The 15,235-nt window shown below is 45.0% G+C and overlaps 1 protein-coding gene across 5 annotated transcripts in view; it reads left to right on the top strand.

Moving 5' to 3' along the window:
- LOC142245479 (dynein axonemal assembly factor 8-like) overlaps positions 1-9,704 on the top strand; it is a 145,957-nt gene extending 136,253 nt beyond the window's left edge. For 3 of the 5 annotated variants that reach the window (XM_075318205.1, XM_075318207.1, XM_075318206.1), the window contains exons 30-31: positions 9,033-9,096; positions 9,343-9,703. In XM_075318205.1, the coding sequence (XP_075174320.1) occupies positions 9,033-9,096; positions 9,343-9,420 (142 nt within the window). In that variant the 3' untranslated portion in view covers positions 9,421-9,703. Of the gene's footprint in view, positions 1-9,032; positions 9,097-9,342 lie in introns of all 5 variants that reach the window. The other 2 variants (XM_075318209.1, XM_075318208.1) reach the window with 1 other exon arrangement.
- The last annotated feature ends 5,531 nt before the right edge of the window (positions 9,705-15,235 follow it).

The following is a 15,235-nucleotide window of genomic DNA, read 5'->3' as shown; positions in this document are numbered from 1 at the left end:
GCAGTGACTGGCATGTATGAATGCCATATTCCCCCTAATATTCCTCACAGGCTGACTCTAATCTAATATGTGGAGGGTTTAACTTGTGAGCAAAAAAGTTTCAATAAGACAAGCTTAATTCAACTGGTTTATGCTACGTTGATCCTGAAGAAGTCAAACCCCTGAGACTTATTACCAATCTATACATGCTTTAGATTTTGGCAAAACACACGATTGCAAATGTCAGGAGCTAGAAGGATCGGACTGCTGGATTTCAACATGTCCAATCCTTTTTGTTCTCAAGGGCGATAAACTGCTGAGAGCGCAATCTCAGTTTTTACCAAGAACACACTCCACCTCGACCAAGCGTACATGTGTATGAGGGGTCTTTTTTTACCCAACCCCAAAAACATGTACGACTAAGAAATTGATCCACAGTTCTGGCCAGTTGGTGGACTGCACCTTAACGTCAACTGCCTATGTGCCATCAGGGTCAGCTTTCTACGGCCGAAGAGCCGTCTTGATGTTGGGCAAGGCGTCTCTTTAGAAGGTCATTAGATCCCAGAGTGCCTATCTGCTATATCTTCCTTCTTCTCCTCTCGCTTCCTAAAGCTCAATGTGGCCGAAACTGAACTGATCATCTTTCCTCCATCTCACCTACACTCTCTACCTGATCTATCTATCACAATAAATAACATCATGCTCTCCCCAGCACCCAAAGTTCGGTGCCTCGGAGTGACCTTTGACTCTGCCTTGTCCTTCATACCACACATTCAATCCCTGATCACCTCCTGTCGTCTTCAACTAAAAAATATTTCCAGAATCCGTCCCTTCCTCAATTCTCAATCTACAAAAATGCTAGTGCATGCCCTCATAATCTCCCGCCTGGATTACTGCAACATCCTCCTCTGTGGCCTCCCTGCTAACACGCTCGCCCCTCTCCAGACCATCCTTAATTCTGCTGCCCGAATGATCCACCTCTCCTCAATACCACCCTGCTTCTCCTCTCTGCATGTCCCTCCACTGGCTCCCAATCTTCCATCGTATCCAATTCAAACTACTAATACTGACCTACAAAGCCATCCACAAATTGTCTCCTCCATATATCTCTGAACTAATCTCCCACTACACTCCAACACGTAATCTCCGGTCCTCCCAAGATCTCCTTCTCTCCTCCTCTCTCATTCGCTCCACATGCAACCGCCTCCAAGACTTCTCCCGAGCATCCCCAGTCTCCTGGAACTCGCTGCCTCAACACGTCAGATTATCTACTACACTTGCAACCTTCAAACGGAACCTAAAGACTCATCTGTTCAGAAATGCCTATAACCTTCAATGACCTCACTGCTTCACCACCGTGCGGAGCTGCCGCCCCATCACCGTGCGGAGCTGCCGCCCCACCACCGTGCGGAGCCGCCGCCCCACCACCATGCGGAGCCGCCGCCCCACCACCGTGCGGAGCCGCCGCCCCACCACCGTGCGGAGCCACCTGACCACCCCCACCCCACCTACTGTCTCCTCCCCAAAATCCGATAGAATGTAAGCCCGCAAGGGCAGGGCCCTCTTCCCTCTGTACCAGTCTGTCTACTGTAACTTGTATATGTATTCTGTATGTAACCCCCTTCTCATGTACAACACCATGGAATCAATGGTGCTCTATAAATAAATAATAATAATAATAATAATACTGGTTGAGATGGTTGAGGTTGTTTTGGGTCTTTTGGTTGTTCCTGGAAGCACTGACATCTAGAAATGTATCATTTGGGAACCAGGCTCGTCACTAATGCTCTGGATCAAAGTGAATTCTTTCTTTTTTGCGCCACGTGATGGAGTCTTGATTTTTGGGTCCCTCTTTTAGACCTCAGAACTTTTCAGCAGTCCTCGGGGTTTCCTACCAATAAGGCTTTTATTTTACACACTGAGGTCCTTGATGGAGTAGTATGAAGCCAGCAATCATTTTTTTCCTCCAGACTTTGGCCCCCATAGTGCACACACATGGGTATATAAAAGCACACACGTGTATATGTGCCACGAGCGTATAGACTTATAATTCCGGCGGCGGCAGGGAGCAGGCTGTGTGACAAGAGGCAGTGTCAGTCCCAGCGGGGAGCAGTGTTGATTTCGTCTCTGTCAGAGGGAGAGGGGGGTGACAGGAGCGTCTGAGGTGCCCCCTCCCCAGCTCTCTTCGCTCTTATCTCTGATGTTCCAGCACCGCTCTCCTCAGAACCATGAGTTATAGCCAGCTGCACAAGGAAACTAGGCCAGACGGAGTTTAAAGCAGTCTATTGAAATCATGCAAAACCAGAGCAAAGGGATTTTACTTGGCGGTGCACTGTTCCCGTTACCGCCATGGAAATCACTTCTTCAGCAACTTATTTTGAGGATGTTTGGGGCGTGATTATTTTTGCTTGGTACTTCAAATTTAGTCAAAATGTCCACCTGGTCCATGGCGGGGTTTGGGATTTTGTAATGTAAAGTTTAGGAGATAAGGGACGTGTGCTATAGAGAGATCTGAGGGTCAAATCATGAATCACGAACGGGTCAACGGAGAACTAGCAGTGGAGATGACTCCTTTTGGAAAGTTGTTTTCAGTTCTTCAAAAATATATCATCTGGATACCTGTTGGAAATGGCGCTAGTTGTGAAGGACAGTTGACCTTCTGGGAGGAACATCAGAAATGGTGCTTCTCTTCAAAGACACTGATTTCCCTATAGGACACATGCCTTGTATGGCTGCTCCTTTCTAGGACACCTAGTTGTGGCAGAAAGTTACCTTCTGGGAGGAACATCAGAAATGCTGCTTCTCTTCAAAGACACTGATTACCCTATAGGACACATGCCTTCTATTGCTGCTCCCTTCTAGGACACCTAGTTGTGGAGGACAGTTACCTTCTAGGAGGAACATCCAGAAATGCTGCTTCCCTTCGAAGACACTGATTACCCTATAGGACACATACCTTCTATGGTTGCTCCTTTCTAGGGCACCTAGTTGTGGAGGACAGTTACCTTCTGGGAGGAACATCAGAATTGGTGCTTCTCTTCGAAGACACTGATTACTCTTTAGGATACTTGCCTTCTATTGCTGCTCCCTTCTAGGACACCTAGTTGTGGAGGACAGTTACCTTCTGGGAGGGAACATCAGAAATGCTGCTTCTCTTCGAAGACACTGATTACTCTTTAGGATATTTACCTTCTAAGGTTGCTCCCTTCTAGGACACCTAGTTGTGGAGGACAGTTACCTTCTGGGAGGAACATCAGAAATGCTGCTTCTCTTCGAAGACACTGATTACTCTTTAGGATATTTACCTTCTAAGGTTGCTCCCTTCTAGGACACCTAGTTGTGGAGGACAGTTACCTTCTGGGAGGAACATCAGAAATGCTGCTTCTCTTCGAAGACACTGATTACTCTTTAGGACACTTACCTTCTATCACTGCTTCCTTGTAGGATACCTAGTTGTGGAGGACAGTTACCTTCTAGGAACATCCAGAAATGCTGCTTCCCTTCGAAGACACTGATTACCCTATAGGACACATACCGTCTATGGTTGCTCCTTTCTAGGGCACCTAGTTGTGGAGGACAGTTACCTTCTGGGAGGAACATCAGAAATGGTGCTTCTCTTCGAAGACACTGATTACTCTTTAGGATACTTGCCTTCTATTGCTGCTCCCTTCTAGGACACCTAGTTGTGGAGGACAGTTACCTTCTGGGAGGAACATCAGAAATGCTGCTTCTCTTCGAAGACACTGATTACTCTTTAGGATATTTACCTTCTAAGGTTGCTCCCTTCTAGGACACCTAGTTGTGGAGGACAGTTACCTTCTGGGAGGAACATCAGAAATGCTGCTTCTCTTCGAAGACACTGATTACTCTTTAGGACACTTACCTTCTATCACTGCTTCCTTGTAGGATACCTAGTTGTGGAGGACAGTTACCTTCTAGGAACATCCAGAAATGCTGCTTCCCTTCGAAGACACTGATTACCCTATAGGACACATACCGTCTATGGTTGCTCCTTTCTAGGGCACCTAGTTGTGGAGGACAGTTACCTTCTGGGAGGAACATCAGAAATGGTGCTTCTCTTCGAAGACACTGATTACTCTTTAGGATACTTGCCTTCTATTGCTGCTCCCTTCTAGGACACCTAGTTGTGGAGGACAGTTACCTTCTGGGAGGAACATCAGAAATGCTGCTTCTCTTCGAAGACACTGATTACTCTTTAGGATATTTACCTTCTAAGGTTGCTCCCTTCTAGGACACCTAGTTGTGGAGGACAGTTACCTTCTGGGAGGAACATCAGAAATGCTGCTTCTCTTCGAAGACACTGATTACTCTTTAGGATATTTACCTTCTAAGGTTGCTCCCTTCTAGGACACCTAGTTGTGGAGGACAGTTACCTTCTGGGAGGAACATCAGAAATGCTGCTTCTCTTTGAAGACACTGATTACTCTTTAGGACACTTACCTTCTATCACTGCTCCCTTCTAGGATACCTAGTTGTGGAGGACAGTTACCTTCTAGGAACATCCAGAAATGCTGCTTCCCTTCGAAGACACTGATTACCCTATAGGACACATACCGTCTATGGTTGCTCCTTTCTAGGGCACCTAGTTGTGGAGGACAGTTACCTTCTGAGAGGAACATCATAAATGGTGCTTCTCTTCGAAGACACTGATTACTCTTTAGGATATTTACCTTCTAAGGTTGCTCCCTTCTAGGACACCTAGTTGTGGAGGACAGTTACCTTCTGGGAGGAACATCAGAAATGCTGCTTCCCTTGGAAGACACTGATTACTCTATAGCACACATACCTTCTATGGCTGATCCTTTCTAGGACACCTAGTTGTGGAGGACAGTTACCTTCTGGGAGAAACATCAGAAATGCTGCTTCTCTTTGAAGACACTGGTTACTCTTTTCTTTAGGACATTTACCTCCTAAGGTTGCTCCCTTCTAGGACACCTTTAGAATTTACATTACCTCTTTTCAAGGATGCCCATTACAAAAGTACACCATCCATCCATGACTCCTGCCTGGTGGGACAGCTATTAGAAAGGACACCGATGTTAGGACACATTTTTTGGAATTGGTGTCTACTCCAAAAGGATCTTCCGCTTTTTAAAACACCTGCATTTTATGACTCGTAGCTTCAAATACATAATTAAAAATGAGCAACTACCATCCAGGACACCTAACGTTTATGACGTATGAAACCCCTTAGAGAGGCCACCCATTAAAAATTCTACCTCTACTTAAGGAAAGCCATTATAATGCATACTCATTTTCTATAACACCCAACAACTAGTCCTTTAACATAAACAACTGGCATTTAGGACACATTTTGGGAAAGACACCTACCGTATCTCCTAGGCCAGCTTTTGGAATACAGACTGATCTTATGATACCCTTTTTGATTAAACACCTAACTTTTAGGACTTTTTGTAGAATATAAACTTATATTCTAAGATACCATTTACACTGTGTGCAGAATTATTAGGCAAGTTGTATTTTAGAGGATTTTTTTATATTGATCAACAACTATGTTCTCAATCAACCCAAAAGACTCATAAATATCAAAGCTTAATATTTTTGGAACTTGGAGTGGGTTTTTTTAGATTTGGCTATCTTAGGAGGATATCTGATTGTGCAGGTAACTATTACTGTGCAGAATTATTAGGCAACTTAATAAAAACCAAATATATTCCCATCTCACTTGTATATTTTCACCAGTTAAACCAATATAACTGCACAAAATTTAGAAATAAACATTTCTGACATGCGAAAACAAAACCCCAAAAAATTAGAGACCAATATAGCCCCCTTTCTTTATGATGATACTCAGCAGCCGACCATCCATAGATTCTGTCATTGTTTGGTCTGTTTACGATCAACATTGCGTGCAGAAGCCACCACAGCCTCCAGACACTGTTCCGAGAGGTGCACTGTTTTCCCTCCCTGTAGATCTCACATTAAATGAGGGACCACAGGTTCTCTATGGAGTTCAGATCAGGTGAACAAGGGGGCCATGTCATTATTTTTTCATCTTTTAGACCCTTACTGGCCAGCCACGTTGTGGAGTAGTTGAATGCATGTGATGGAGCATTGTCCTACATGAAAATTATGTTTTTCTTGAACGATACTGACTTCTTCCTGTACCACTGCTTGAAGAAGTTGTCTTCCAGAAACTGGCAGTAGGTCTGGGAGTTGAGCTTCACTCCATCCTCAACCCGAAAAGGCCCCACAAGTACATCTTTGATGATACTAGTCCATACCAGTACCCCACCTCCACCTTGCTGGCGTCTGAGTGGGAGTGGAGCTCTCTGCCCTTTACTGATCCAGCCTCTGGCCCATCAAGAGTCACTCTCATTTCATCAGTCCATAAAACCTTTGAAAAACCAGTCTTAAGATATTTCTTGGCCCAGTCTTGAGGTTTTATCTTATGTTTCTTGGTCAGAGGTGGTGGTTTTTCAGCCTTCCTTACCTTGGCCATGTCCCTGAGAATGGCGCACCTTGTGCTTTTTGATACTCCAGTAACGTTGCAGCTCTGAATATGGCCAAACTGGTGGCAAATGGCATCTTGGCAGCTTCATGCTTGACTTTCCTCAATTCATGGGCAGTTATTTTGCGCCTTTTTTGCCCACCAGGCTTCTTGCGTCCCTGTTGGCTATTTGCCTTGAAACGCTTGATTGTTCGGTGATCACGCTTCAAAAGTTTGGCTGTTTCAAGTCTGCTGCATCCCTCTGCAGGACATCTCACAATTTTGGACTTTTCAGAGCCCGTCAAATCTCTTTTCTGACCCATTTTGCCAAAGGAAAGGAAGTTGCCTAATAATTAAGCACCCCTTATATAGGGTGTTGATGTTATTACACCGCACCCCTCCTCATGCACATCACCTGATTTACTTAATTGGTAGTTGGCTCTCAGCCTATGCAGCTTGGAGTAGGACGACATGTATAAAAAGTATCATGTGATCAATATACTCATTTGCCTAATAATTCTGCACACAGTGTAGAATAGGGACTTATCTTATAGGATGCCTATGAGAATATACACCACCTTTTAGGAAACTGTTTACAATAGACACTTCTCTTTACGGAAACCCTTTAGAATAGACTATTACCTTCTAGGTCACTTTTTAGAATACAAGCTTACCTTCAAGAACAACCTTTCGAATACAGACTTGTATTGCTTTTAAATAAACACCTACCTTCTAGGGCACTTTATAGAATAGAAACTCACCTTCTAAGACACCTTTTATAATAGAGACTTATCTTTTAGGATGCCTATTATTATTATTATTATTATTATTATTATTATTATTAGGATACCTATCTTCTAGGAAACCCTTTACAACAGACACTTCTCTTTAAGGAAACCCTTTAGACTAGACTCGTACATTCAAGCTTCAAGGACACCCTTTCGAATAGACACCCATCTTCTAGGACACCCTTTCGAATAGACACCCATCTTCTAGGACACCCTTTCGAATAGACACCCATCTTCTAGGACACCCTTTCGAATAGACACCCATCTTCTAGGACACCCTTTAGAATAGAGACTTGCATTCTAGGACACCCTTTAGGATGGTCATAGACCTTCCACCGATTAGAATAGACACTGTTGAGCTTGAAAGTGTGTGAACCCTCCAGAATTATTCATATTTTTGGATAGATTTGACCTAAAACTACATCCATTAGAGTAAACACTTAAGGGTACTTTACACGCTGCGATATCGATATCGGTAGCGAGCGTACCCGACCCCGTCGGTTGTGCGTCACGGGCAAATCGTTGCCCGTGGTGCACAACATCGCTTGCACCCGTCACACAGACTTACCTTCCCTGCGACGTCGCCCTGGCCGGCGAACCGCCTCCTTTCTAAGGAAGTGGTTCGTGCGGCGTCACAGCGACGTCACATGGCAGCCGTCCAATAAAAGCGGAGGGGCGAAGATGAGCGGGCGAAATATCCCGCTCACCTCCTTCCTTCCTCATTGCCGGTGGACGCAGGTAAGGAGATGTTCGTCGCTCCTGCGGTGTCACACATAGCGATGTATGCTGCTGCAGGAACGACGAACAACCAGCGGCATGCACCATTAACAATATTATTAAAAGGAGCGACGTGTCGACGATCAACGATTTTTGACGTTTTTGCGATCGTTGATCGTTGCTCCTAGCTGTCACAAGCTACGATGTCGCTAACGGCGCCGGATGTGCGTCACAAACACCGTGACCCCGACAATATATCATTAGCGATGTAAAGTGGCCTTAAGAATAGCAAAGTCTAATATTCTTGCTTCATTCGTTTGATTTCATTCTCTCTCTTTTTTTTTTTTTTGTGTGAAAATTTTATGTAGTTTTAGGTCAAATTTATGAATACTTAAAGAAGGGTTCACAAACTTTCAATCACCACTGTAATGTATAGGTCATCCTTCAGAATAGACACTGTTTATTGGGGTTGATGAAGAGCTCATCCCAACCGTTCCCTATTCAGGGTCCAGCACTACGGATACCTAGGGTCAGCTATCCTACTCTGCGCATAGGTGCGGAACCTATCTAGGGTGTTGAGGGACGCCAAGGACCAGCACTAGGTCAGGCATCTGGCTCGGTGCATAGGTGTGGATGCTATCTAATGTGGTGACGGACCCCAGGGACCAGCAGTAGTGATACCTAGGGTCAGGTATTTGGCTCGGCACATAGGTGCGGATGCTATCTAGGGTGGTGACGGACCCGAGGGACCAGCAGTAGGTTTCGTCAGGGGTCACCATCTTCCTTCTCCGTAGACACAGGGATTCCCTTCCCGCCCCTTTCGCTTGGTACTTCCCTGTACCTAGCTTGGCAGGGGGCTACTATGCTGCCCTAAAGCTACCGGGTACACCATGCATGACTAGTTTTGGGTATCTTGATGTTATTTTTTAGTTTTGGGGTCTTTGGCCCTGTTCTAGGACCCCCATGGGACTCCTACCTCTTATGGCCTAGCCTTACATCTACCTAAGGTTAGTACCATTTTGTTTTAGCTTTTTCTATAAGTTATTATTTCTTCTTTTATATCTTCCTTCTCGCAGCGACCACTTGCAGAAAGATCGGAAGAGTACGGCCATCTTCTTGAGCCCTCAGAGCCAGCGGCAGGTAGGTTCTCCAGCGTTGTCTCATTATATGAAGACACACGACGTACATAAACCAGATGCCGGGGAGGAGGTGGCGGAGAATTGCGTTTATATCGTTGATTTCATTTAGCAGAAGTGAATTACATTCCTCCTTGGGCCCTTGGGACTCGTGAGATAAGCGGAGGATGTGCTGACGCCGGATTGTGTTCTCCATGACTTCCTTTGTCCCAGCCTCACGCTTTTCATCCTCGTATTTTCTTCCCTTTAGGCCACCGGGATGATCAGCTGCTTTTTTGATTCCCTGACCCCTGACAGCATTCACCGAATTGTGCCTCAAGCCTTCTGAGAAGAGGAGGGGCAATCGCCTAATTTTTACTTCAGAGGCCTCAATGAAAAAGCTCAATAATCTGGTACAACTTAAAGGGGTTGTCCACAAAGCTGATACCCACGTCTGGTGCCGGCGCATTTCCACCGGTGTCATCATTTGTGTTCCCAGGGGTTGATGTGAGGTTGTGACATCATCCCGCGAGCCCTGCGCCCAATCACCGCCAGCTTCCCTCTCCCTGCCTTTCGATGTGTGAGTAATCAACAGGAAGTGAGCAGCAGCCGGAGCTCCCACTTCCTGTTGATTACTCATACATCATACTCATACATCTGAAGGTGGGAAGAAGAAAGCCGGTGGTGATTAGGTTGGGTTCGCATGACGTCACAACCTCACATGAGCTCCGAGAACACGAGAGCTGGCAACCCTGGAACGGCCCCGATATGGGAGAGGGAGTATAAGCTTTTTTTATTTTAATGGGGAATGAGAAGGGGTTGTCCAAGTAGTGGACAACCCCTGTAACCCATAGAGAAAAAAAAATGAAGCAACTTTGGAATTAGTCTTGATTTCTTACGATTTTGGGCCTACAGGTCTTATGTAGACTTGTGTCTCCATGGTTACAGACTACAAACAACCCCTGTGTAGTCTGGTTCTGCAATCTCACTCCCTTCCATCAGTCTCCTATTTTCTGCTACCTTACTGAATGCACGATAGTAAGAATTAGGGGAGAAGTGGGAGGATCAGACTACACAGGGATTGTTTTGAAGTCTGTAACCATGGAGACACATAGGCCAGCAGAGGAGCTGTAGACACAAAATAGTAGGAAATTGCAGGAGATGACCCCCTTTATTGTAATGTTAGTGTTGGGGAATAGAAAATTCTACATTACCTCATTCCTTGCTGGCATGAAGAAGTTTGAACATAAGTCCGCTTTCACCATTCTGACTCCTTTACCTGCACACGGCCATTGTTTCCTCACCAGATCCATTGACAAGCAGGGGACAAATGCTGAAAAATTTCAGCAAGGAATGAGCTGATGGAGAATTTTCTGTGCCCGGGGGACTACATTTTAGAAACCTCACCAGGAAGTAACCATCTTTTCTCAATTAAAATCTCCTATCATTTTTGTGTCTACAGCTCCTGTGCAGATCTATGTGTCTCCATGGTAACAGACTACAAACACCATCTGTGTAGTCTGACCCTGCAGTCCTATTCCCTTCCACCAGTCATAGAATTCATGAGATATCCCTTCCATCTGACCCCTAATTCTTACCCTGCCAAAGTAGATCTGTAATCAGGGAGACACATAGGTCAGCAGAGGAGCTGTAGACACAAAACGGTAGGGGAATTTAATGCAGGTTTAATTGCAAAGTTGCTTCATTTTAATTGAACCGCAGAAATAAAAAGAAATGGTTGCAAAATTATACACACCCTTTAAGTAAAAGGGAGATATACAATTACATCCAGTCCAGGGCAGTGATTAATGAATGTCCTGTGGGCAACGTCACTAAGACCATAATCAGACAGACGAGAAAAGCTAGTACACAAAGTCAAGAGTGCCAGAGACCCTCGGTGACCCCTTCAAGACTTAACAGAGGTCTAGAAGGAAACCAGAAGACCCCCATATCAGAGAGGACCATCATTTTGGCCTATAATTGTTTTGAAGGAATGTACCGATTTCTTTTAGGTTAATCCTAAACAATAAGTCGTCCTACATTAGAAGGAAAGAGGTTTACGGTCTACAAGAACAGCGCCGCTCTTATCTGCAGGCTGTGCCTGACATTGCATCTTAGTGCCATTCCAGTGAATACTGCAATACCAGACACCGCCTGTGGACAGGAGTGGCGCTATTTCTAGAAAAAAAAAAATATTTTCTCCTTATCCTGGACAATTCCTTTAAGTCAGTACAGTAATAACATGGAGTAGATGACATGACGAGATGCCTTCTACTCCCAGAAGTGTTATCTATAAAACGTGTAGACTCCAGAGCGAGGGTCTCCAACCTGTGCAAAACTGGACACGGCTGCACTGTAGATTATATTATTCGACTCCTATTATTGCCCTGTGGGCTGCGACCAAAGACCCCTTTATATGTATAGTTAAGGAGTTTCATTTTGAGGGTTTAGGGAAAAAAAGCCATAACAGGCCCCACTGAGGGGTCTCCCTGATCTTCATAGAACACGTCCAGAAGAGCTAGGAGTAAGCCACGGTCAGGGGTTTATGTGAAATTCTGAATGGTTTTGGTTTGTTTTGGGTTGTTGTGTTTTTTTAAAAAGAATTTTTAAAGTTTCAAAAGTTCTGAGACTTTCTAATTCACTTTAGGTCTCTGCTGGTCACCAGCGAATGGAATAATTAGTGTAAGGGGCACTTTGCACACTGCGACATCGCAGGTGCGATGTCGGTGGGGTCAAATTGAAAATGACGCACTTCCGGCATCGCGTGCGACATCGTAGTGTGTAAAGGCTGGATGATACGATTAACGAGCGCAAAAGCGTCGTAATCGTATCATCGGTACAGCGTCGGCGTAATCCATAATTACGCTGACGCAATGGTCCGATGTTGTTCCTCGCTCCTGCGGCAGCACACATCGCTGTGTGTGAAGTCGCAGGAGCGAGGAACGTCTCCTACCGGCATCACTGCGGCTTCCGTAGGATATGCGGAAGGAAGGAGGTGGGCGGGATGTTTACATCCTGCTCATCTCCGCCCCTCCGCTCTGATTGGCCGCCTGCCGTGTGACGTCGCAGTGACGCCGCACGACCCGCCCCCTTAACAAGGAGGCGGGTCGCCGGCCACAGGGACGTCGCACGGCAGGTGAGTGTGTGTGTGAAGCTGGCGTAGCGATAACTTTCGCTACGCCAGCTATCACCACATATCGCTGCTGCGACGGGGGCGGGCACTATCGCACTCGGCATCGCAGCATCGGCCTGCGATGTCGTAGTGTGCAAAGCCCGCCTAAGTCACAGGCCGAAACCCATAAAAAAACACAATAGTTTGATTCTGAAAAAGAAGGAAGGAAGGAAGGAATGTTGAGAGGAAAAGAGGGAGAAAAGGATGGGAGGGAAAGAAAGAGAAGGAAAGGAGAGAAGAAAGAAGAAAGGGAGGGGGTGAGGAGGCAGGAAGGAGGAAATGGAAGGAAGAAGGAAAGGGAAGGAGGAAAGGGAAGAAAGAAAGGGAAGGAGGAAATGGAAAATGGAGGGAAGGAAGAAAGGGAAGGAGGAAATGCAGGAAAGGAAGAAAGAGAAGGAGGAAATGCAGGAAAGGAACAAAAGGAAGGAGGAAATGGAGGGAAGGAGGAAATAGAGGGAATGAAGAAAGAGAAGGAGGAAATAAAGGGAAGGGAGAAAAGGAATAAGGAAATGGAAGGAAGAAATAAGGAGGGAAGGAGGAAATGCAGGGAAAGAAGAAAGGGAAGGAGGAAATGGAGGGAAGAAAGTGAGGAGGAAATGGAGGGAAGAAAAGGAGGAAATGGAGGGAAGGAAGAAAGGGAAGGAGGAAATGCAGGGAAAGAAGAAAGGGAAGGAGGAAATGGAGGGAAGGAAGTGAGGAGGAAATGGAGGGAAGAAAAGGAGGAAATGGAGGGAAGGAAGAAAGGGAAGGAGGAAATGCAGGGAAAGAAGAAAGGGAAGGAGGAAATGGAGGGAAGGAAGTGAGGAGGAAATGGAGGGAAGAAAAGGAGGAAATGGAGGGAAGGAAGAAAGGGAAGGAGGAAATGCAGGGAAAGAAGAAAGGGAAGGAGGAAATGGAGGGAAGAAAGTGAGGAGGAAATGGAGGGAAGGAAGAAAGAAGGAGAAAATGGAGGGAAGGAGGAAGTGGAAGGAAGAAAGAAGGAGGAAATGGAGTGAATTGAGAAAGAGAAGGAGGAAATGTACGGAAAGAAGAATGGTAAGGAGGAAATAGAGGGAAGGGAGAAGGGGAATAAGGAAATGAAAGGGAAAGAAGAAATGGAGGGAAGGAAGGAAGAAAGAAGGAAATGGAGAGAAGGAATAAAGAAGGAGGGAAGGAAGAAAGAAGGAGGAAGTGGAGGGAAGAAAGAAAGGAGGAAATGGAGGGAAAGAAGGAAGAAAGGGAAGGAGGAAATGGAGGGAAGGAAGAAATGGAGGGAAAGAATGTAGGAAGAAAGGGAGTTGAAGAAATATAGAGAGAAGGAAGGGAGAGAGAAAAGAAGAGGAAATAGGAAGGAATTAATAAAGGGATGAAAGGGAAGAGGTATGCGAGATAGGAGGAAAAAAAGAAATTTTGAGCTGCGGAGTTTCGCTGAGAAAGGATCGTCTATATCACACTTATCTGTGACCAGCAAAATCTAATAAAACCCATGAATCCTGTTCCTATTTATTAACATTTAATAGAAAAGGTTGTATTTATGTTTATATAATAAACCTGTACTTGTGATTTCATCAGTCTCCGGTCTTCATTCACTATGTATATTTAGCAGAAAATGTAGAGCTTTTGTGTCTGAAAAAAGAATGAAAACCAAGAAATTAAGCTCCTGTGCCGGGGAGGAAGCAAAAATGTATACAGACATTACATCACAAGATCACAAATGATTCTTTCTGTGAGGTAAACCATTTCCCCGCCTGTTTTTAAGAAATGTTTTATCTAAAGAATCAGCTGTGATCCCGTTCTTTATTGTCTGTATACTGTTTTATATCCTCCCCAGCCCAGGAGCTGTGGTATGATCAGACCATGTCTCTGTACGGTCAGACACGGCCATTACACAGTACACAGTAGGGACACATATATAAGATTATCTTAGCACAGGAACATTTTTTAAAAACACATCCAATTGTGGAAATTATTATTATTCCAAGATCTATTGATTAAAATGAACTTTGTTCGTGGGACGACAACTCCTTTAAGGTTGAACAATCGCTTTAACCGGATTATGAACATGTGCGGTACATGTCTGTCATGTGGTTCTGGGTTTTAAGCCTGTGCTTCGGTATTATATATGATATATCATATATATTATATGAACCGCACATGTTTTATATTACATTATATACATGTGTGTCTCAGGTTTAATGGGAATCGGTCACTCTTTTGAGCTATTAATATGGCAATACGAGATGTATACAGCTGAAATTAGTCATAGCTGTGTGCCTCCTGGATGATGGCTTGTTTTGTAAAAATTATATATATATATATTTATTCATTTATATAGCGCTATTAATTCCACAGCGCTTTACATACATTGGCAACATCCTTCATAACTTCGATCTTCCAGGCTATGGGGCGTGCACTGCCCAAAAAAATTAGACCGCCTCCAATTTTCTTTATATAAGTTTTCTCCTCCCTTACTTTTCAGGGTCCCTTTGACATCAGGTGTGCACCCGTAAATCCCACGCCTATGCATTCTGCCCACCGTCGCTCCTCTGCAATGTTCCACCCTTCTGTGGGCACCAGCTTCAATTTTGCCGTGCGCAGGCATCGGAGAGTCACTGTAACTTTCATTCCCAGTAGGCATCCATATATTTAATTGTGAGAGCAAGCTGGCTGGCAAGATTTTATTAAACTAGAGATTAGGAGACCATATTCTTTGAAGGAAGTGGGGAATTCACCTTTACTTTGCACCAGAGATCACTGGAACTGGAAATTACAATGACTCTCCAGCTCCTGCGCCCATCAGAGATCACTGGAACTGGAAATTACAATGACTCTCCGGCTCCTGCGCCCATCAGAGATCACTGGAACTGGAAATTACAATGACTCTCCGGCTCCTGCGCCCATCAGAGATCACTGGAACTGGAAATTACAATGACTCTCCGGCTCCTGCGCCCATCAGAGATCACTGGAACTGGAAATTACAATGACTCTCCGGCTCCTGCGCCCATCAGAGATC

This window comes from Anomaloglossus baeobatrachus, chromosome 7 (assembly GCF_048569485.1).
Source record: "Anomaloglossus baeobatrachus isolate aAnoBae1 chromosome 7, aAnoBae1.hap1, whole genome shotgun sequence".
Classification (NCBI taxonomy): Eukaryota; Metazoa; Chordata; class Amphibia; order Anura; family Aromobatidae; genus Anomaloglossus; species Anomaloglossus baeobatrachus.
The sequence above is the reverse complement of the archived record's forward strand: the minus strand, read 5'-3'. Positions and strand labels throughout refer to the sequence as shown.